At 40.5% G+C, this 23,308-nt stretch overlaps 1 protein-coding gene across 7 annotated transcripts in view; it reads right to left on the minus strand.

The window, feature by feature from the left end:
• ETV1 (ETS variant transcription factor 1) overlaps window positions 1–16,900 on the minus strand; it is a 63,566-nt gene extending 46,666 nt beyond the window's left edge. For 2 of the 7 annotated variants that reach the window (XM_009951368.2, XM_009951366.2), the window contains exons 1-4: window positions 16,856–16,900; window positions 15,961–16,048; window positions 14,152–14,199; window positions 4,183–4,236 (exon numbers count right to left, since the gene is read on the minus strand). In XM_009951368.2, the coding sequence (XP_009949670.1) occupies window positions 4,183–4,236; window positions 14,152–14,199; window positions 15,961–16,048; window positions 16,856–16,900 (235 nt within the window). Of the gene's footprint in view, window positions 1–4,182; window positions 4,237–13,620; window positions 13,682–14,151; window positions 14,200–15,960; window positions 16,049–16,855 lie in introns of those variants that run through there. The other 5 variants (XM_009951371.2, XM_009951369.2, XM_086467537.1 and 2 more) reach the window with 4 other exon arrangements.
• Between the last annotated feature and the right edge of the window lie 6,408 nt (window positions 16,901–23,308).

Raw genomic sequence — 23,308 nt, forward strand, 5'->3', positions numbered from 1 at the left:
CATATCATCAAAACAAAACACCATTATGCTATTAAGACACTAGGCAATCTGGTTCAGTGCAGGGTAATCCCCATTCACAACCAATTGTACCAAGGTCGAATTACAAATCAGAGTATTGTTGACAATACCAAGTCTTCTCTGCCAACTACATCCTTCAAACACCAGCAAATCCTACCTACTTCCTCTTGTGTCTGTCATAGAAACCATCCAAACAATGGGAGCAAGCAATCTTCGCCTCATCGCCTGTTGACTTCGAGCAAACGGAACACCTTATTCATTTTTACTCCTAGACTGGGAAGCTCCTTGCTGTTCTACACTATCTGAAAGCCTGGCCACTGATTACAACCAGTTCAGGATCTGGCTCCTCCTCAGTATATGAAAACGGACTTGAAACAATAGGAGACTTTATCTGAGAAAGTTAACACAGGTCACCCTACTCAGTATGTGAACACTGACTTCATACGGACAGGAAAACAGCTAAACTGATTCTTACGAACTAGATGAGAATTTGGGAAAAGTGTCACATACAGAATACATTCACCTTCTTGAAGAAACAGATGTTGCATTTTTGCCTTACACAACTTTTCACACACTTGCTAAAAGAAGACCCCTGAGGAAGCCACTCGAACACATCGCAAACAGGTCAGCTGAAGTGTAGAAGCAGATTCAGAACGGGGCAAAACCAACCTGCCCAACATAGAATTTCCAAGTAAACGCTTGTAAAAGTGATTCCTCCTCCTTTTTGTGGAATTTTTATTTCTTACAAGAATGCCAAATGAAAGAGTAAGAAAATTATACTATTTCATATGCAACTGCGTCATTTTTCCAGCGTAATTGCAAGCCAAAAAAGATCATTTTGATTCACGTTTTTCTGCCTTAGAACTCAGAAAGTTCAGCCATGCAGAAAGCAGAAGGTTACAAGAAACCAGTGATTTGTTTTTCAAATTTGCCCCGAACAGGCCACTTGTTATCCACTCTTCATTCTGCTCACCGAGCTAAACTACAAAAAGGTTCTTTGTGTTAGTTATTCAAAGTTAAAAAAAATAGTTAATAAAAATGTAATACAAGATGGACAAGATGGGGCTTTGGATGCCGGGATGAAGAAGAAAGGTTTGGGAGTGCAAACACTTCTAAGATTATCATGCTAGGAAAGAGCTCTTTCCAGAAGACACAAAGGAGTAACAAAGTAAATTCAATTTTAAACAGGTAACCTGAAGTTTAAAGCATTAAGGGAAGCTCAGCATGCTGGATCCTTAGCTAGTAGAAATATGCATAATTCCAGCAACGTCAATAATATCACATGAAGTTACGCTAGGTGTTGATCTCACTCGTAATATCTAAAGCCCACACCTAACCATAAATGTATATATTAGGTTTGCTTTTTGAAAACTGATTGAAGTTTAATAGCAACTCACAATTGAAACATCCGTGGTCCCAAGCTAGCTTTGAAGTTAAACCCCGAAGTGGGTAAAGTGGACTGTATATCTAATCTATACTAAATGTTTCCCTTCGTTACTAATACCAGTGCAGGCTCACTAGTTAACACCATTACGACAGAAAAGAAACGCAAAACCCACAGCACTTTAAGGGGCATTTGGTCCTGCTCAGCGCTAGGACACAGCACAAGATCCTGGCAGCATCAGTTCCTCCGCTACTTTCCACACCTTCCCGTCAAGAGTTGGCTGACTTGGTGATTTCTAGGCAAGAAAGCTTTTTCCAGGACCGCTACTGATACCGAAGTTCCTCTTGACTCGTTTGGAAGTTACGAGTTTCGGTTAAAGACCACAAATCTAGCTCGGGTTTAAAGCCCATTTCTTACGCAATGAAGCTAGAAATAAAAGTGTGACTAATTTTTGTACCTGGCCTGCAGACTGCAACTGTTTCAGGGGAACACTTCAGTTTTCTTCAGGCATTCTGCGCATCACACACACCCCTACCCACGTACAGCTCCATAAACGAAAGGTGTGCAGCAAACCACAGTTCGGTTGCCTCTGAAGTCAGCCTCCTTCACTGGTTTACGCTTCTGTCCTGCACCATTTTTGGCTCAAGGAAGTGCATTAAACACTGAACCTGCAAACGTTTGCCCATCCTCTCCCGTGTTTCAAAAAAATAAAAGTAATTAAAAAATAAAAAATAAATAAAAAAGCAGCCAAGTGCTCCTGCCAGGCTGCTGCCAGTAGCCGGGTGAGCACTGCACAGACCTGCAGATTATATATAGTAAGTCATTATAACAGAGTTTGGAGGCAGGTTGGGATCCTAGAGAAAAGAGTCACAATTGTGCTACCTCTGCAGCAGTCATTTCCCCATGGCTTTGGTTATGCTGATCTCCGTTCCCGTTTCGCAGGGCCGACAGCTACATACTTTATATCCAAGTCTATGTCTGAAACTCCATAACCTTTGCCAGAGTAACTCTCCAGGAAGCTCTCCTGACCTTTACTTAAGATAAAGAAACCAACTGAAATGAAGAAATAAATGTTCCTTTGATAATACTGTGTAAGCTGTGGCTAAGGAACTTTGAAATACAATAGCATTAATAAAATAGCCATATTAGGACAATTTCTTTATCACCAAAAGCAGTGACCAGCTTCAATGGGGCTTTTCATTCACAGTTCACAAACTATTTTCCAAGAATCATTGACTTGTTGTGTAACGATAATTGTGGGTTAATAGAAGCCCTAACTGAACTTTGTACTCTTACACAAAGGATGTATGCATACATGACTATATTTGGACACAGCTCCATACGTAGGGTAACGTATCTGATTTTCAACATATAGAAGAGGTTTGGCTTTCATATTATCATTTAATTAAATAAAAAAAAAAAAAAAGTCTTTGAAGCCAGAGGTGGAAAACAAAAAAAAAAAAAAACACAAACCCTGTTACAAAGGGCAACTTTAAAAGTTTAAAAGTGATTGTGACTGTTGGTTGGTAAATGTACAGGAACTCCTAAAGAAAAACAAAAATAAATTGTTGCTGTGCAGGTATACTATCAGAGACCAGGGGAAAAAAATAAAAACCTTTTTTCCTTTTTTTTTTTCTTTTTTCCCCACAAGATGTTGTTATGAATATTCTGAATAAATTCTTCTTAAAACAGTTTCTAAATAACCGGGAAAAATCCTCTAAAAGATTTATAAGAAAACTCAACAAGTCTGAATTTGGTTTTTTGGGTTAAAGACTGTTTTAACGCAATTCTTCCTAATCTCTCTAATTTTAATCCTAACATTTCGGTACATGAATGCTGTATTTAACAGCTATCTGGTTTAGCGAGTTGCAGTAATTCACTCTGATAGGATAAATTATTTAAGTTATTTAGCAAAACGGAAAAGCTACCCTGCGCTCTGCCGCAATCAGCAGATGCTGTTTAGAAGAGACCTCTGACGATGGAGAGAAGCCTTGCCACGAGGAAGAGAGATGCATAAAGGAGCTCCAACAAGTCTGTGACTTTGTCAGATAATGTTTCTCACGCCACTTCTTTACTGCGCCCTTGCAACCACCCAAAACCACAGAACAGCAGGTACAGCGAAGGGGAGCCAGCGTTTAAGACAACAGTAGCACTTCAGCAGGTAAAGGAAAGCTTTGAGGGGTACAGACTAAAACAAAAACAAGTTTGGGCACACGATAAGTAAAGTAGCGAACAATGCAAAGCATCCAGCTTAGCTCCTGCTTCCTCTCATTAATTCAAAGGGAAATTTTATTTGAGCAACCAAGTGCCACATGCTAAGATGACTTAAAAGTGGTTCAGCAGTGGCTGTATGTGATTGAGTCTGTGGAGAATTTTGTTTATTTATTTATAGACAATACATACTGAGCAGCCCGATTTCTGCTCAGCATCCTGTGTCCCACAGCATCTGATCCGTACCGGCTCAACACGCTCCTCTGCTCGCTCTACGGACAGAGAAACTCCCTCCACCGCCACAGCGTGAGTTTGCTCTTGCTTCCCCGGGGCTGAGGGGTGGGAATTGCAGGAGAGGGCCCCCCGCTAAAGGTTATACCTTCAGCCCACGCAACTTCTGCTGGCGGCACGTCAAAATGCCACTTGCTTTACCTATTCATCGCGCTGATGTCACTGACAGGCGAAAGGCGCTATCACATGACCGCAGGTGACACAATAAATAACAAATACGAAGACCCGCGTATAAATATACATATTTTTAAGAAAGGGATGATTCATACTGTACTTACAACTTTCAGCCTGATAGTCTGGCACAAACTGCTCGTCATTGTCAGGTACCTGAGCTGAAGAAAGAAAAACAAAAAACAAACAAACAAAAAACAAAAACAAGGAAAGAATTAAAAGAAGCCATTAAAGCATAAATAAAGACTCTCGTGCTTAATTTGAAGCACAGCCAAGATTAAAAAATGAGGATTTTTTTTTTTTTCCCCCCTCATTGTTGAGTATGAAAATCAGGCAAGCGCATCATTTTAATATCAGATAACCCCTGGGGTGAAGCTGTGCGGTGCAGTGCCAGTCCAGAGCAGCCCCGGCACAGAGCGGTGGGGATGGGAGGACACAAAGGCTGACACTGGCCCTGGCCCTGCCTCACCCCCTGCACGAGGGCCTGGACCTACCATGCCACTGGTAAAACCCATCAGTGCTCATTCTCAAAATATCTGCACAGAAGTCTGCACAAACCCAAATCCTGGTGTTTAACACTTCTGCATCTTTAACCCCAAACTACCACACCTTCGGCTTATTTAAAAGTGATTCCAATTTTTCATGGCAGTCAGCCAACACAGCAGGGTTTGTGGGTTTTTTTTCCTACTGTTTCAAATACTCAAAAAAGAACTATTTTACCAGACCACAGAATTCCTGGTTCAACTACAACATTTCGGACATCAGGATTTAAAAAAAAAAAAAAAAAAAAAAGATTCAATTAAAGCAAGAACTATTATTAACATCCATTCACCTCCATCTCTGCTTCTAGGGAACTTTCATCACAAACCTGAGCTATAAAATACAAGCATTTCACAGCCTGCTGACGTGTAATTTTGCATCTGTGGTACCACAGTTCCTTTTCGTTGTACGTCTAAGGCATCAGCCATCTCTCACGCTGTGTTGTAAACTCCCTTAAACCATTTAAGCTGAAATACCACTGAAGGTCTATTACAGGTGAACACATCTCAGTAACTGCAGAACATTATGCTGAGAAGCGGCACCCTCGGAGCACGATTGGTTCTGGGTACGTCCCGAGAGAGATCCACCCCATTGCCTCCGAACTTTGCCGTCTTCCCCTCAACGTACACGAACTGGAATCACCGCAGCAAAGCTGCATAAAATTACCTGTCTGAAAGTATCTTTATTGACACAGCTCTTGTCTAAAGACAAGCAAGTAGTTCGTATGATCTTAATCAAAAGTTAAGATCTGACATCATCTGGTTACCCAACAAGATTTGAGAGGTAAATACTGGTTATATAATCATTTATCAAAACCTGTGACTACCAATCGACTAAATACGTTAAATGATAAAATATAACTTTAATGCCTTTCAGAACGCTTCCCAGTTTAGGGAGCATATGTTCGCCTTTACATATGTGCAATTGCTACGAGTTTTAACTGAATTTGTTCAAATTAAAAATACATATCTAATTACCATTATTTTGAATGTGCACTTCAGTACTCTTTGTGGATCAATCTCCACTCCTTACTCAGGAAACACTTCTAATGACTTAACTGAGAGTTCTTTTTCCTAGGTAAAGAGTTCAGAATCAGGCTCATTATACTGAAAAATCTGCTTTTGCTTTTAAAATAAATGTTTAAAGTCCTACTGTCTTCTTAATTGCGGCAAATGCCCCTTAAGAACAAACGACCTTGGGAAATCTGCAAACATAGATTTGAATAGTGTGAGTAAGATAAATACACAAAGTGTAATTGCCTTACTCTGGAAAAAAAAGCATAGCTGTTGTTGCTTTGTTGTTTGGGTTTTTCAGCAAATAAAACATTACAGTAACCTATCCTTGTAGAATAAACCAGTATCCCTGAGGACATGTTAGCTCCTCAAAGTTTGAAGCTGTGTAAAACATGTACTTCACCAACACAAATATTCCCAGTATTTTTGATCCATTAAATGTCTCTTTCCTCCCGAGAAACCACAAGACTTTTACCAAAAATTAGAAGCCCAAATACTAACACTCTACAATTTCTGACATATCATCCAACTCACTGCATGTGAATTTTAGGCATTTTACAAAAATGCCAAATATTTGACTGTCACAGAGAATCCAATTATGATATCAAGGTAACCTACTTAAAAAAGAGTTCCTACGGATTTCTTCTATTTCCAATCATTTTTGAAGTGTTCGTAAGTAGATTCAGAGTTAAAGTAATTGCATCAAGTAATTTCTTACATTTTCTTAAGTTAGCTATCATTTTCAAATGCAGCAAGGAGGCTAGTATGCCTCTATTTTTTTTCATGCATGCACATGCATTTTATATATATATATATATATGTTAATTTGTGAGCCCAGGATACCTGAAAAAGGCTAAAAGATAAAAACCCTCCTGTTGAAATCAGGAGGCTACGTTTGGTGATTGCAGAACTGGGACAGCAATCTTATGTAACTTTGGAGAGCATACTCTGTGCACCGGACTGCTTCACCAGTGCTTTATTCTGGCTTTATCAGTTTAACTTGACTTACTCCCAAACAAATCTGTTGCAGAGATATATGTGGATATACATATACCTGGGTTTTTTTTCCAGCCAAAGATTAAGAAAAAATAAAATACATCTGGTTGAATCGTCACGGAAAACCGGTATATTTCTTTAGAGATACTGTCATTAGCCCTGATATGGTCTGGAGTAAAGGAGAAAAATATACTTCATTCATGGATCCCCAAAATTTATGAAAGCATATTTAACAAAGATCAAGGCACATCACTTTATCGGTACTCTAGAAACAGGTGGAGACTACGCTGTCAAAATGTATTTTAAACACAGTATTGACACAGCCTTAAAAGCCTCAGTAGGAAAAGGAATACAGCAAGTCAAGAAGTGTTTAAAACCCTGCCAAATATAAACAAAACAAGTAACAACATCCAAGTGTTCAACCCAGGAACATACATTTCCCACTGGAATCTAATTTTAGTAGCATCACTACCTTAGAAGCGAGCCTATACAAAGAAATTAAAAGGACCCGCTAACTGTTGGAAATGAGAACGTAAATTACTCCTTCATTTGATCCGGTATTATTTTTGAAACTAGCAGAACTGAAACTCGCACAGGATCGTACTGCAGAAACGCAAGCAGCCATCACCAGCCCAATACATAGACTTTTTCCACCAGCATCTTGCTGTGGAGGGCAAATCGTTGGGATACATCACCCCATTACTCAAAGGGAAGAGGCCTTTTGCCCCTTGAGTTCGGGAAACTACAGGCAGACTTTGTAGCAGATTAAACAGACAGGTAAAGACACTTCAACCAGAAATGTTCAAAAGGGAAATGTAACTTGGGAGTGTTGCAACTGTCTGCACATTTTTATATATATATGTGTATGCCATTCATTTCCTCTTTTCTTTTATTCACAAATACTGCAGTTCAGTAAGGCTGCCATAAAATCTTCATTGGTCTTCTGTTAACATACTCAACACAAGACACAATGCATAAATCACCAAAACTTTTTTTTTTTTTAACTTTGCCATTCAGAGGAAAATTGAAAAAGATATCTGAAATGATCATCTAACTGAATGAGAATATTTCCCTGAGCTACTTAATTATGGGGGTTTGAGAAGGCAAGTATATTCCAAAAGACTAATAAAAGGTTTTGAAGGATATTAAGCACGTGGCTTTTACTGCTAATAGCAGAAGCAGCTACATTAGTTCATTCCACATTCAGAGCCATCAAGTCTCAGACTCCTGAAGCAGACAACATCTGCAGCATAAACTATCCAGCTCAGCCTAGATTATTACCAAAAGTTTTCTTTTTCTTCTGATTATAGCTATAACGTCTCAAGAGGATTTGGGAAGTGTACAGAAATGTTAATGATGATCTTGAGGATGTTATCAGTTTAGATTTTATGGTCTCACTACCTACTGAGTTAAAATCAGTTTGCCAAAAGCAAACATTCACAGTACAAAAATACTTAATGCTTGTTTGTAGTTTTTACAGCTTAAAAAAAAGCCTTTGAAAAGCTGAACTGACAGCCTCGTTTTGCAAAGGAAAAGCAATCTGGAAAACAAAAAATATTAAAACCCCCCAGCTTTAGACCTAGGGCCTGTTAGCTTGCTTTCACTGCAAGTAAACAAAAATAAAAAGTCCCCATTAGCAAGCATCCAGGACAAAAGGAGTTAATATTTAATTAAAACCAGCTCTATCCACTGTAACAATGACCTGGAGCCAAACAAGGCAGAAGATGTATGAGTCATTCTTTCTGCCAGTGAATGAGACAGCTGATCTCCGAAGCAATTCCTCAAGACAAGCAGTCAGAACTGGAGTTCTGCCTCCATTCACAAAAACACAGTCCAGCATGAACCATGTGGCCTCAACCACAAGCTTTTCATGTCACACCCTTCCAGAAAGCTACAGCAAAGTAAACTTGAACTTTAGGCATAAACACACTGATTTCACTGCTTTGTCTCAAGATGCAGCACAGACCTGCTGAGGAACGTTATTTAATAAAGGAAAAGTTAAGCGAACTAGAAAGGGCTTCGATTTAACTCTTCCTTCTCCCCATCTCAAACTGCTTCCAAAAGCTCAGCTGCACTCCAGGGAAAGGTGTTCCTGTTAAAAAACGGAAACTTTCCAGAAAAACAAGAAGCTGCAAATCTCCTCGCTTCACTGAAAACTTTATTTTGGGCAGCAGAACACTTCCTGCGGTACTGCGTTCTCTGACCTCACGCTTCGCTTTCAGAGCGAAGAGCAGTTCCTCTTAAAACACCAATCATTTAGTCAAAGTGGCAAAAGAAATCAAAATTGACAGGAAACTATATATGAACAGTAGTGTTTTGGCTTCAGCTCAAATAAGACTTCAGGCCTCAACAGTAATGAGTCTATTGAGTTTTCTTTGATTCATTGTCACTCCTGACTATCTGAGAAATTGTATAAATTGTAAGTATTCCTGAAAGGACTGGGGGGGTGGGGGGAATGTTGTCGCTGTTGGTTGTTTTTTGGTTGGGTTTTTTTTTTTTTTTTTTTCCACGGGAACAACTGTTTCTAACAAAGGAGCATTCAGGAGGCAAAACAGTGACAAATTTCAAGATGGTACAAAAAAATATTATTTCCAATAAGCACTGGATTTGCTGTCAAAACAACCCCAAACCCTTTTTACATAACGTGAGAAGCTCTGACTAATAAACTTAAATGCAGTTCAAAACCAGCTCCAGATCTCAAAATTCTTCCTTATGTGAATAATCCCTAGGAATACGAAGATGGGTTTGCAGAATCTGCTCTTCATTTGCTGCTATACTAAAAATGAGAAAAAAGTTAGCTTAAAAGAACACATTTAACATTTCGCTACGTCCCTCATGGTCCGCAAACCCCACTACGCCTTCGAAAATTATTATTTTGAGTAAAAGGCATTTACTTTTCCAGCAAACTAAAAAAAAAGAAAATATTTTAAAAAGTTTATTACCACACAGACTTCCAGACTTGTAGATTTCTGGTGGTTTTCTTTCTTTTCCATTTCTTTCTAGAAGAACAACCCCTTCCCTCCCCCCCATTTTGCCTAATCTAACTTTTCTCCTTTTTTTGTGCACAGATATTTAAGATCAAGAGTTATGAGTATTTGAAAGCCAAATCTGTCAGACCACTAGAATCCAAAAAAAAAAAAAAAAAGCTATTCTCACTTTTCACTTTTCTTTTCACTGCTTTTTAGAGTGTCTGTACCCATCAGACAGGTTTCAGCCACGGATGTATTAACTTATCATTTCTTGACTCCTTTTGCTCCTATAAAAATGTGGATAGTCCTTGAATACGGCTACACAGCATTTGCCTTACACGCTGGGTACATTTTACAACTTTTTGGCAGAAGAAAATGAGTTTGCCAGAGTAAGCTGCTACACATCTTCACTGATTTAAAGGAAGATCTACTCAGACTAATATTTGAAGGTCTAGTGCTTTCTTGTATTAAAAATAATCCTTTGAGAAGTAGAAACTACCGATTTTCATACTTCCTCATTTAAGAAATAACCTAGAAGTCAACACTAGCTTAGGCATCACCGCGACGCTGGTGCATCCTTCACGACAGGAGAGCAGAGGGCAGAAACTTGCTTCCTAAAGTTCATTCCAAATTTGGGTATTCGTTATTTGATAGAAGTAACTTACTTTCAGATACCAAAAAGTAGCTTTTAAATACTAGTAGCTTGTAGTAGCCATCCATTCAATTTAGCCAAGCTGCAGCAGAGGCATGAACCCCGTTACCTGTAGCTATTATTTCAGACCACTTACTGTTCACTGAATCTTTCCGTATTTTTTCAATTCACCCAAAGAACATTATATTTTATTTTTCAGTTTATTACCACCTGAGAAGCATATTATCCATTGCTCTAAGAAGAAGATCTAGTGCATAAATTCATTATTTGTCTTTGCCTGGGATGCCTTCTACACATCTTTAACAAGCTATAGGAGAAACTAGTACCTGAGAGAGTCATTTTAAATAAAAATCTGGGGTTTTGTTAATCTGTTATTCCCCCAAAACCAAATGCTTTCACCACGGAAAGGGGACACTCACTCACTAAGAATTTGTTAAATTTTATTCCAGAGATAACATTAGATTAATATTTGAACCATTTTTTTCAAGTCACTGAACAACTGCCATCTGCCAAAACCAATCTGATTGCAAATATACGTAATCAATAATGTCATTTTATAATGTTATCGTGACAAGATGTTGCCATCAAGTTACTTAAATATAAAGGAAAATGTAATATCTGAATAATATTTGCCTTAGTTAGCAATAGGCAATTTTAACTATTTCCTTTCAGGTTTGAAGGTTGAAACAATTATTAAAGGCTTCCACTTTCAATTTCTGGCACCAGGAAACAATTATAATCTGTCTTCTGTTCTGCATAACAACTGACATGAGGGAACCTCATTCAGAGTAAGTTTCACATCAAAATCATTTAGATTCTTTCTTATATTGTCAATACTGCACAGAGTAAGAAGCAAAACTCATTTCCATAAAAATCCAGCATGCAGCTAGTGGAATACATTTGTAAGTTTTCTGTAAGTAGCATTCAGCTTCTTAATTATGGAGTAATAAAATATTAAGGAGGTTACTGAACTGTTTACATTTTGGATTATTTCTTTCATACGTGTGGTGAACCTCCCACTGGTTTCAATAGGAAAAGAATGAGTTTCTTTTCTGTTTACTTGTTTACCACCAAACTTGTCACCGGTGACACTAATTGTAAAAATCTCCAGGCTAAAATCTGTGCTGTAGTAAGGACAGCTTCAGGAAAGCAAACCAAAAAAATCCACAAGCATTTTTTCGTGTGTGTCATAAAATGCATCTCACTTTCTTCTCCTAACTAGCAAGTAGATTTTTGACCTGGTTACTCCCCAGTGGGGATCTGAACTCGTGGGAGAAACCTGGTCAGCTGCCACTGCTTTTCTTAAAAAGGGTCAAGATGTTTTAAAATTTCATGGTCATTTCCCTGGCTCCAGAGCATTATGAAAAGAAATATGTAAACATTACTGATGCTGCCAAATTGGCAGACTTCTAGCCTCTGAAGGTCCAGAAGAACATAAATGGACACATCTAGCAATGGGTAAACAAGTCTGATTTCAAAATCTGCTTCCTGGCTAGGCTCATCCATGTGGACATCTGAGCAGAGCTACAATATCCTCAGACCCTAGTACACTATAAAGGCTACCAAAAGTTGGTTTGGGTGGGTTTGCTCAATAAAAATTTGGGATCAAGTTAATAGCTCAGTATTTGATTTTCTCATCTAGACTTTTTATTTCAGTTTTAGTTTAGCCTTTAGAAAAGCTGTGCAAAGTTTGTCTTGTATGGAACAGCTAAAACCATGGCATGGCCTGAAACACGCAGATTTCTTAAAGTATTTCTAGAACACTGAAAAGCCTGTAATATTTTGTTGCAATATGCTGTGAAATAATGCAACACTATTTAGCTTTATTATCCTCGGCTATACAAAAAGGCAACTTTTTTTTTTTTCTCTCCAGTTTTTTTTATACTTACCAGATGGTGCTATCCTGCTTTTACAAAGGTTCCTCAACCTGGCTGACACAGGACTAGACACCTTTCTCCCTCAAAATCAATCTAAATTTTTTCAGTGAAAGAAACTCATACAAAGAGAAAAAAAGGCTCTCAAACAATTCATTCTAGTCTAAAATAAGCAGTGCCTCCAGAATAAAAATTGCCATTAGAGTAATTTATATACCTACAGAAATTATTAAATCAGTTTTACATTCTGTATTATTTTTCAAACTTACATTATTATCTGCACATGCATTATGAATCTGCCTGTATTTTTATGACTTATGATCAAAGAAATTTAATCATTTTCAGAAACAAAAACATCCATGCCAGTGAAAAATCCAACTAAAAGTTCTCCTCTCCATCAAAAAATACTATCTTTTGAGTAGTATTTAAACATACTTCTGGCTTGTTAGAATGAATGAGAGGATACAAAATAAAGAGATCCTTAGGAAAATTACCACAGGGAGACAGTTACAGTTGTATCTGGTCATTATACTACAAAAATGATCTTAGTACAGGACATCCTGTTTTCAATGATTAGGACAGAATCATATTAATTCATAAAAATATATCCTCTGTTCCATTAATTTAAAGAGGACTTTTTGATTATATACGGAATAACCACATGCTAAAAATAGTGCCAGCAGAATATAAATGTCACCAAAATAAATACCCCACAACTAACTTATAGGTGAAGAACTTGACTAACTGCATATAAAGCTGTTAAAACAGAATCAGTTTACAGGCAAGGAGTCATCAGCAATATTTCCCTCGTTCTACGAAAACCAGCAGCAAGCATTTCACCCCAACATCCCTCCTTTCCAAAAAAACAGAACATCTATTCTATAAAACAGCTGTGCATAGTCCAGTACATGACAAAAATTAAACATATGTGAATACTCACATTCATTTACATCAGGATAAATTCTGAGAGATTATGCTAACTTGCATCAAAATCATGTTTATTTCAGATGCAGTTTACATAGAAATTTCAGCCCGAAATATTAAGAACAGACAATGCATAAAAATCTTTATGCTTCAAATAAACAGTATTGTAAGTATCAAACAGAAAAAAAAAAAAAAGCCAAAAATACTGCTGAAGAGAACAAATACACTTCACCAAGCTGAAAGCTACCTTGCATTTTGTTAAAGTTCTCTTAATGCAGCAGCTCATATTTTCTTATTGTAAAATGAATCTCTCAACAGCTACTCTAAATCCAGACTTCTACATTACTGTTCTTAAACCTTCTCTCTTCAGGAGAATACGCTCTGCAAGATTATTTGAATTACTTAAAAGCACGAGCAGGTGTAAAACAGACCAATGTCAGTTTTCTAATCAGCCAGTACACAATCTCAAAACTACAAATACAAAGACAAAAATAACATGCAAGATATTTCAAGGTTCCTGGAAAAAAAAAAAAAAAAAAAAAAGAGAAATAGTACTTTTTAAGTATTCCATACACACCTAACGTTCTGTGTTGTGAACAAGGTGGAAAGAAGACACTTGCACTTAAATCTTGAAGCATCCCGTCCCGATGAACCCAGAGAAACTAATTTCTGCCATCAGAAAAGTACTCCACCAGAACACCAAATAATTATATGTGCTGCTCTAAAGGAAACAGCAAGCCCAGTTCTGGCTGTATGTAGTCTCTCGAGGTACAATAATATAAACCTGATCAATTGCAATTAAAATCTGAACAGAGGCTTAGAACTTGAAGTCTTGGTGCATTAGTTCTTGCCAAAAGCAGATGTGATTGTGAGCTGGAAGCAATTTCTCCTGGTAATTTGTGATGACACTGGGTAGAGCAGCCCCAGAGTCCCCAAAGACAAACTCATCAGAGGCTCTAATGTATGCATGACACATGAGGTGGCTCTTTTAGAGCTCAATTAATTGGGCTGAACATTAAGACAGCAAGTTCAGGACTTTTTTTTTTTTTTTTTCTTTTTCCCCTCCAGAGTTGTTTTTCCTCTTTTTACAAGCAGTTTTTTCCCTTACCTTCTGCAAGCCACGTCTCCTGTAATTGGCTCAGATCTTGAAAGAGTTCTGCAAAAAGATGAAGACATGGATAAAAGACTCACACCTTTAATCTCTTCATAAGATTAAAATATGTTCAAAAATATTTTTTTCCTGAAGAACAATGTACGTGATTCTGGCAGTCAAATGTACAGACAAAGTAGGTATTTTCAGGTTGCAGTTAATGATTTTTCTACAGCTATTAATAAGAAAGAAGTACTTACTGCATTATTTTATCAACTCTTGAAATAATAACCAGAACCTTAAGCAAGCTCTGTAGTATAAAAGGCTCATTCAGCAATACACAGGAAAGTTAAAACTGATAAATCTTTCTTACAGGTGAACTGTTTCCCCTTACACAATTCGTGCCTCCTCCTGCAGTAGCTGCCCCAGATAAAGCTCTCCCGGACTTCAACGGGAGTTCTGCCTGAGCAACGACTATTTTTATTAGCAGGGTCGTAACTATCATATAAAAATTTCGAAGCAATGACCTGAGATGCTGCAACAGCAAACAGAAATGGGAAATCTTTTGTACTTCTCCTTCTGTTTCACTTTGTATGACAAGAGAATCACCCCTATTTCCTCCATGCTGTACTCACTGTACTTCTTTAAAGTGAAACCACTTTCTCCCTGCCCTGAGTTTTGCAGCAGCTTATCTTTTTTTCTGCAATTCACTGAAATCAGTTGCTTAGAAAGGGGGTAAACCAGAGCAGGATTCGGCTTACTTGCAAAGCTCAGAAACTCAGTTATGAAAATTCTGTTTACTAAGCAGGATATTTGAACTGGCAAATGGTTTCTTTTCAATTTAACGTATTTTAAGAAAGACTTCCTCTTCTATAAATGCTGACAGCTAACTATCTACATACACTTAAATGACAGAGGGCATCCATTTATCCTGTGGACTGATACCTCACGTTGGGAAATCATTTAACTGAAAAATCAGAAAGTTGTTTTCTTTTCCATCTACCCTAGAATAAACTTTTCCAAACAAATTTTGAAAAGCGTTATCAACGTGTCCTCTCCCTGACAAGATTTATATAGGGGTAAGCTGCAGGCCCCTATATACCCTCCTATATGTCTTAAGTACTTACAGGGGTGTAGGCTAACACCTACGCTGACCTCGCAACCTAAGGAAGTGTTAACAGCTATTGTTAGACGGCAGTGCTCAAGCCACAATCATGTGAGCCGCTACTGATGGGACTAAGTTACAAGTCTCCAAAACTCTGTCCACTCTTCGACTTCCTTCACCAAATTCCCCAGGATTTTTAACCCTACCAGTGTCACACAGCAACAGGCACAGGCTACCAGACCCCAGCAGCCTGACCACTAGCTCTACAGCAAAGCCAGAGGGAAACCCAACAGTCTCCACACCGGCATTCTCGCTCCTGCTACCACCAGTGAACGCACACCAGCGAAAAGGATGTTAAGAGACGGGAGGAATGAGGAAAGCCCTCAATCTCGAGAGGCCTGAAGGTGAAAAAGCCAGGCGCCATGACTTGTGTCAGACGCTGCAAAGGCTCGGCCCTCAGCGCCCTGACACCCGTGTGCCACATGTGCAGCAGCAGCAGCACCTAAAATGCAACAGGGTAAGTCGAGGAAAGACTATCAACTTTATCAGCTCACTGCCTTCGCCAGTTTGTTTTGCCGTAGCGAATGCAATTTTCTTGTCTTGATTATTCAGATTTATCTTGATACATTTATCTCCCAAATAAATAAATAAATAGCTCTCGAAAAGCTTCTCTGCATTCGTAAGGGGTGGGGTGGGGGGTAGGGTGGGAAACAAGCCCTCACCTTCTGAATCATGAGCCAGGTCTCTGTTAATGAATTTTCTTTTCCTGACATTTGTCGGTCTCTCATTACAGTTTCTCCCACGCGGATTCTATAAACAGGAAAGATCAGTTACTTTAGAAATCTGAGGTGGTTTGTTGTTGTTTTTTTTCTTTTTCTTTTTTTTTTCATTTAGTCAAGCATACTCAAAGCTGGCATGAATTCTTTACATTTTCAAACAGGGAAACGATCGTGTCGCAGCCTCCAATTTCTAGCAAAAGATACTGCTGAGCACCTAACATCCTCCAAAAGATTCCTGTGTCTAAATGCAACACATTTCTAACTATCTATGTAGACAGCTATTTGTACAGATACGTATATAATGTGTTCAAGCAGCAACACAATACCAACCATGTATTTTTAGCATCTAAAGTACACAAACCTACACAATGGCACATAAATCCTCTCTGCGTAAGCTACACAGGAGAACCCAGATATGAGATTATAATTGACTCCTTTGTTTCCCTGAGTTACTTATAACACTGCTTGCAAAGTCCTGAAAGGAAAAAAAAAAAAAAGAAAAGGGAAAAAAAAAAACACGTTAACGTTTGCCTCAACTTCGTTCTTCTGAGCGTTGCAGGCAAACCCAGCCAGAAACTTTGAATGCAGCTGCTGCTGCTCTTGCCTCTCTCATCCGCTAATCATGTGCATGATTTTTTAATCATCCCAAAACTGTCTTTAAAAGAACATGATGCTTTATTGAAATAACTAGGAAGATTGGCTCATCTTGCAGGCAAAGCTCCCAGATGAAGAGTCGCCTCTACAGCGGTAACAAAGCAGATACTCTGTCTGCAAAAGTCCCCCACAGAAATAAGTCGGAGTCAAGTTTATAACCACCAACTTTGAACTGATCACTCACATTGGTGACCATGTAAGGCACTTGCTGGTCATAAAATCCATCCATTCTGCAGCTCTTCCACAAGTCTTAGCTCAGTGTTTTATTTACTGGGCATTTGATCTGGAGATTTCCTCGGGATCTGGACTCCAATCAGCCTAGAGGGGAATACAAGATGGCTTTTAGGTTGTTTTTTTTTTTTTTTTTTAAAAAAAAAAAAATCATGAATGAACTGCTTGCATTTGCATAGCTAATTAACCTCAAAGAGTCCCATTCATAAAAAACCAACCCTCCCTCCTCTGCCTTCACCTGGGTTACACGCTTCTGCCAGGAAAACGCGGAGCAAAAAAAAAAAAAAAAAAAAAGCACTTCGAGGCGGCGGCGAGAGGCAGGGTTTTATTTACACTCCCCGCCGTATCCCCCGGGCGAGCCGCGCCAGCGGCAGCCCCGCCGCTCGCCAACGTGGGCTCAACTCGTAATGGCGAACGGCGGGGCCAGCCGCGCACCTCACCGCGGCGGCGCCCGCCAGCCGCAGCCACGCACCCCCCCACCCCCCCTTCCGCACCCCCACCCCCCCACACACACCTCCCACCCCGAGCCCCTTTCTCCCCAGGGATCGCTTTGCCAGCCCCCCCCCCCCCCCACCACCACCACCACCACCACCACCACACACCCCCTCCTCCCCGCGCAATCCTGCGGGCAAAGTTGAGGGGAAAAGACCCACCTGAAGGCCACGCGCGGCGATCGGCTGCCAAAAAAATTCCCTCCAAATTTAATAAAAACATTAATTATTCCCCGGCACTTCCCCCTTTGGAAGCGGCGAGCGCCACTGACAAGAGCTCAATCCCGTGGTTTTTCCTCTCCTCCTCCTCCAGGGGCCCCCGAGCCGCGCCGGCGGATCCCCGCCGCCCATTGGCTCCCCGCGCCCCCCGCCGCCGGATCGCCGGATCGCCGCGCCGCCCGCCCCGGCCCCGCCGCCCGCCGGCCCCGGCCCCGCCGCCAACGCGGGGGGCGAGAGTCTCCGCTCTCCCCTCAGGGCTCTTCTCCCGGGGACAGGAGGGGGGGGGGGGGGCACCGGGGGGGTGGGAAGGCGGGAATCGCAACGGTGCCGCCACACGGGACGCTGGTGCGGGCACACCGTGTTCCTCACACCCCCACCCCCACCCCCTCCCCTCACGGCATTTATGGTAAAAAAAAAAAAAAAATAATAAAAATAAAAAGTTTAGCCTCGCTGACTCCGAAAAGCAACCCCGCCCCCCGGCCCCACACACACAATACTCCCCCCACACCGGCGCCTTTTCGGGTCCCGCAAAACTTTGCGGGAGCTCGGAGGTGCGGAGAAGGGGAGGGCGGCCGCGGGGCGGGGGGGGGGGGGGTCTCGCCACACCGGGGGAGGCTTCGCAGCGCTCTGTCAGGAGGTGCTGGCATCCCAGGGTGGTTGTTGGTTGGGTTTTGGGGGCTTTTTTTTTTTTTTTTTTTTTAGCCGAATCATAGAAAGCGATTGTTATTTCTCCTAGGATGACATAATTTCTAGGTTTTGTGGACAGAATTTGGCAGCATCCAGGCACCGGATCTAGGGGCAAAGGGGGGGGGGGGGGGGGGAGCTGGTGCAGTGGTGCCAGGACCTATCAAGCTCAGGATTTCTGAGGACTTCTCAAAGAAAGTGAGCTTTCTTTTCTCTGTATAGAGTGGCTGCTGAAGGGCCGTGTCCAAAAAACTCTTCCCTTTCCGAACTGCCAAAATGCACCAAAGCAGATTGTGTGGTTTCGTAACAGCTATATTTGTCCTCTCTTTGAGCACTGAATTCCAGGTATCGCAGGGATCAGGTGGTAAATTTAGGTATTCATGACGCTGGCTTGCTGCTAGATATGAAGTTTCAGATTTTTATGATCTGATGTAGTTCAGCAATTAACGGGCAGAGCCCCAAGCTAGCAACTCCAACTTTGCCCTCAGCCCTTTCTGAGCGCTTTCTTTATAGCTGAGGGTGTAAAGGCAACTAAAGAAACCTGCTTTTGCATAAATTGCCTGCAGTGGTATTAACAATATTCAGGTTACTTCTTCAGTACTACTTTGGTTTGGAAATTACCGTTGTTTTGCCACATTCTATTCTGGAGCATATTACTTTCAGCCACAACCTTTTATTTTTTATTTTTTTTTTCCCTTTCTCCTCCTTTCTGACCTCTTTCATACTCACCACTTGCCCAGCCAAGGAAGAGGGAAGCACCATGTTCCTGCCTGTACTGCCTTGTCAGGATAAGTGTCCACCACCAGCACCTTTTTTTCTGTGTTCTTGCTGCTTCTGTTTCCACACATGCACCCCAGCACACCTGGAATTACAAGAAAGGAATGCCATTCTAAATGTCATATAAACCTGTAATCATTTCATTGTCTTCTTGGCCAAGTCTCTTGAGTTGCTGCTCCTGTAAGCCACTTTTGTGATCTAATAGGGGAATAAAACTTTACCAAATGCTCCAGGTATAAATGAAATTTCCTGGAGAGCGAGGCCACCATTTCCTCATTTATAGCGGTATCCAGGCTAGAGCAGCTGCTGAACCAGGGATGATGGCCTTGTGGGAAGGCGGTGGCTGCAGATCTGTCCCCAGGGAGCACGTGGCCACTTTAACCCCTGGACCAGCAGAGCTGATGAAGCTACTGTCTGCAGTTGTCCACCCCACCCTGCTGAGTGGATGTCTGAGCCACCCATCAACCATCTCCCAATGTGCTAGGCTATACCACGTACTCTTCAAACCAAAATCAGTGATGGATTGTCTTATCTAAAAACTGTTGGTGTGTCTACTGTCTACTGCATCTGCTGTTGGTGTGTCTGCTCTAGGTGGTCCTGCTCTGGCAGGGGGGTAGGACTAGACGATCTTTCGAGGTCCCTTCCAACCCCTGACGTTCTGTGATTCTGTGATGTCAGTCAGACGAGCTAATTAAACCAGCCTCAACTGAAGTTTCTGAGGGATCTTCAGACCCACCAGGCATTAGGTACCCCCTGTGAAATTAGCACCGCTGGATCCCCTCTTGCTCTTCCCTACACCACAGCCTGCGCCTCCCGGGCTGCTGGCGCAGCACCCCGGCCACCTTCCAGCACACCCACCCCCCACGGGCACAGTTTTGGCACCCCGGTTTGCAGAGCCGAAGGAGGTCGGCACTCCGCAACAGCCGGGCTCTCGCTTGGGCTGTAGCTCCAAGAGAAGCCGAGCCTTAAAGGTGTCCTGGCAGGAGAGGTGCTGGGCTGCTGTTGCTCCTCGCACCACTCGCCTCTTCTTCCCTCCTCCCCCTGGCTGGCCCTTTCCCACATGCTGGGGAGGAAAGGAAGAGTAAAGCTATTTTGAAGCCCTCTTCATCCTCATCTCTGTTCATCCACTGTGCTGAGTGGTACTCAGGGAAACTTCATTAACTATTAAGAGGTAGATGCTTACAGGAAAAAAAAAAAAGAAAAACAACAAAATAAAAAACAAAGCACCAACCCACACATCTACTGGCAACCCACTCCAAGGTCTGCGCGCAGAAATGCAGTCTTCTACCATCACCAGTCATACTTGTCTCACATGTAAACTGGTGTGGCCGCAGCAATTGTTTTGCAATTTCGCATGTTTGTCCAAAATTCTTGCAACTTTATTAAGAACAAAACCAAACCAAAATAAAGTTTTTATGTTTTAAATACTGTTTATGGAAAACAGTACTCTTTAATATATATATATATATATTTTTAATAATCCTTTTAGAAAACTAAAAGGCAATCTCAAAATCACTTTATTTTTTAGTTGAAAAGACAGAACGGTTTTTACCAAATCGAAAATATTCTTTTTAAATGTGCTGAATTTATTTTACTAGAAAAAATTGATTTAAAATTTCAGCTTTTCTAATGGTACTGCTTCAGAAGCAAGATACTTGTTTTCTTTTAGAAACAGACATGTTCAATTACACTATAAAGCTTCACTATATATTGAAAATTATATATTATTTCCATTTCATAATGGCAATATGTCACACACTTATGTGAAAGAGACAATGAAATATGTATTTCTTGCTTGATTTGACACACTATGGAGCTACGAATAATTGCTGTAACATAAAAAGTAGAAGTAAATCCAGACAGACAGAGCAAAGAGACGATTTGATAAACACCAGTTTCTCCTGGAAAATGTGAGAAGAATTTAACCACATTTTCAAATAAAGAAATAAACCATCATAATCCGGTATGATAAAACATAAATTCGATATGAAAGGAATAATATAAACTGACTTGATAACAAGACAGAGAATTACACTCAAAAATGCTTTATGCTGAAAAAATAAACATTTGGGCACCTTCATAAAATTATGCTCACACCAAAGAAAATCCTTCAGAAGTACAGTCACAATTGAAATATAGTAAGCAAATAAATTTCAAACCAAGATGAAGTTAAAGTTCTACTTGTTTTTCTGAAATTGTTTAGCCTAACCCTTCCTTCCAGGCATTTTCCCCAGTAAAATTGACGTCGCTATGGGCCTGATAGACGACGAAAGGGATGCCATCAATCCAAACAACCGTTAAGCAGCAACTTTTAAAACATAGTCTATAGCAGACTCAATAAAACAACAACTGAGTGTGTGACTGACTAGAGCAAAACCATGAAAACCTGATGAGATTTCTGTCTGGTAAATTAACCCTTGACCACGTTTTAACCTCCTGATGCCGACTGTCAGCAGGTTAACGGTGCTTGTTTTATCATGACGCTACTGGCATACAACGAAGTAGTACATAAGAGCAAAATTAAAAAGAAAACAGAGTAATTAATAGGACAGATACTCGCCCAACAGCACAGCTATTTGTAAAGCCTTTGATTCAAATGCAGCATCCAGGTCTGACCCTTAAATTAGGAAAAAGGAAAGCACCGGTAGGAAGAAAACACATGACGATTATATCCATATGCTAAACTATCAGATGTGGAATTAAAAGTTCAAGCAAACAAGTGTCTTCAAAGAAAGAAGGAAAGAAAACGAAAAAGTAATCCTGGTTTGACTGGTTTTGGTGTATCGATTAATAATGCATTGCATACATCATTGTGATTTAGAACTAACAGTGCACAAACCTCCGTGAGTAACTGCACTTAAATGCCCATTTACCTGATAATGCCGGGCAAGGTAATTTTCAGTAAACATTTATGTACTAGAAAACTGTGCTAGCCAGGAAAACTAAAATTAAGATATTCCACAAACAGTGCAAGAAACCAAAAGCTCAAACACATCTTTTATTGCCAGAAGGTGAAAAGAAAATTTAATAGTATTTTCAGCCTTCATCGTAACTCAGGCTTCAAACTTAAGGTTGACTAGAAAAGCTTTAGAAAGGAGAAGGCCTGGCAACTCTCTTAGAGCACGGGCCCATTTGTTGGAGCAAAGTAACCTCAGTATGGTTCTGGCTCTGCTAGTAGTCTGCTGGGTGGTCCCTGCACAGGCAACCCCTGTCATCTCACTGGGCTTTTTGGTGCCTATCAAGTGAGGCAATGATACTTTCTTCACTTCAGAAGTACTGTTGAAAATAACAGAAAGGCTATTACTATTGATTGTGGCGGCCTTGGCTGCACCTAGCTCCTTGGATTGTCCTAATCTAGCTCCTTCTGAATCGGTGAAGGGCAAAAATCGTGCTACGCGCGCGTAGAAACTTCCATAACAGTTGCTACAAACAGGAGTGGCTCATCTAGACCTGGAAATAAACGCTCAGGAAAGAGCACTCAGCTCTGCATACCATTGCAACCAAAGCATCAAGCAGTCCTCTACTCCAAACTACCAGAGAACAAGTTACATGACAGTTTGATTGACTCATATAAATCATCACTATCCTGTCTCAACACTGCTCATCTCCTGACCAACCGAGCAAACCAAAATAAAATAAAAAAAAAGATACTAGCCCAGGACCTAATATAGCAATCTATGAGTCACTGGAAGAATAAACCAAGTAAAAACATGGACATGGAGATTGTAATATGTTCTCGCAGGGCCAAGGGAGTTCCCAGCTTGCTGTCCTTGCAATTAAACTGACGAAATGGCCAGCCCTGATTAAGTGATAATGAAGTAGCCCAGCTATCATTTGGGTATCAGGACAGTCAAAGAATTTGTGCACAACCCCTAATCTCACAGATGGCTTTAATTTGCATGTCCTCCCTTATGAATACCGAGAGAGAGCCATGCAAACACTTCAGAATCCTTCACAGACTGTATGTGAGATTTCTGCCCTACTATAGTTCATCGGGGTTGCAGAAAACCTCAAATCTCCTGATGCAGTTATAGTCCAAGTCAAACATGAAGGAAGGAAAAGGAAGAGAAATGCTTAAAGACTGTGTTTACTAAGTTTGCTGGAAAATCTGTCGTTTAGAAGTTGTTTGGTACATGTTAAGTGGATTTTGGTCGTGATTTAAGCCCTCCTGTCAGCCTGAAATCCAGAAGACACGAAGATGATACAAAGTGCCCTTTCAGAATTACAGACTCTGA

The sequence above is a fragment of the Leptosomus discolor genome, chromosome 7, assembly GCF_034619465.1.
Source record: "Leptosomus discolor isolate bLepDis1 chromosome 7, bLepDis1.hap2, whole genome shotgun sequence".
Lineage (NCBI taxonomy): Eukaryota > Metazoa > Chordata > Aves > Leptosomiformes > Leptosomidae > Leptosomus > Leptosomus discolor.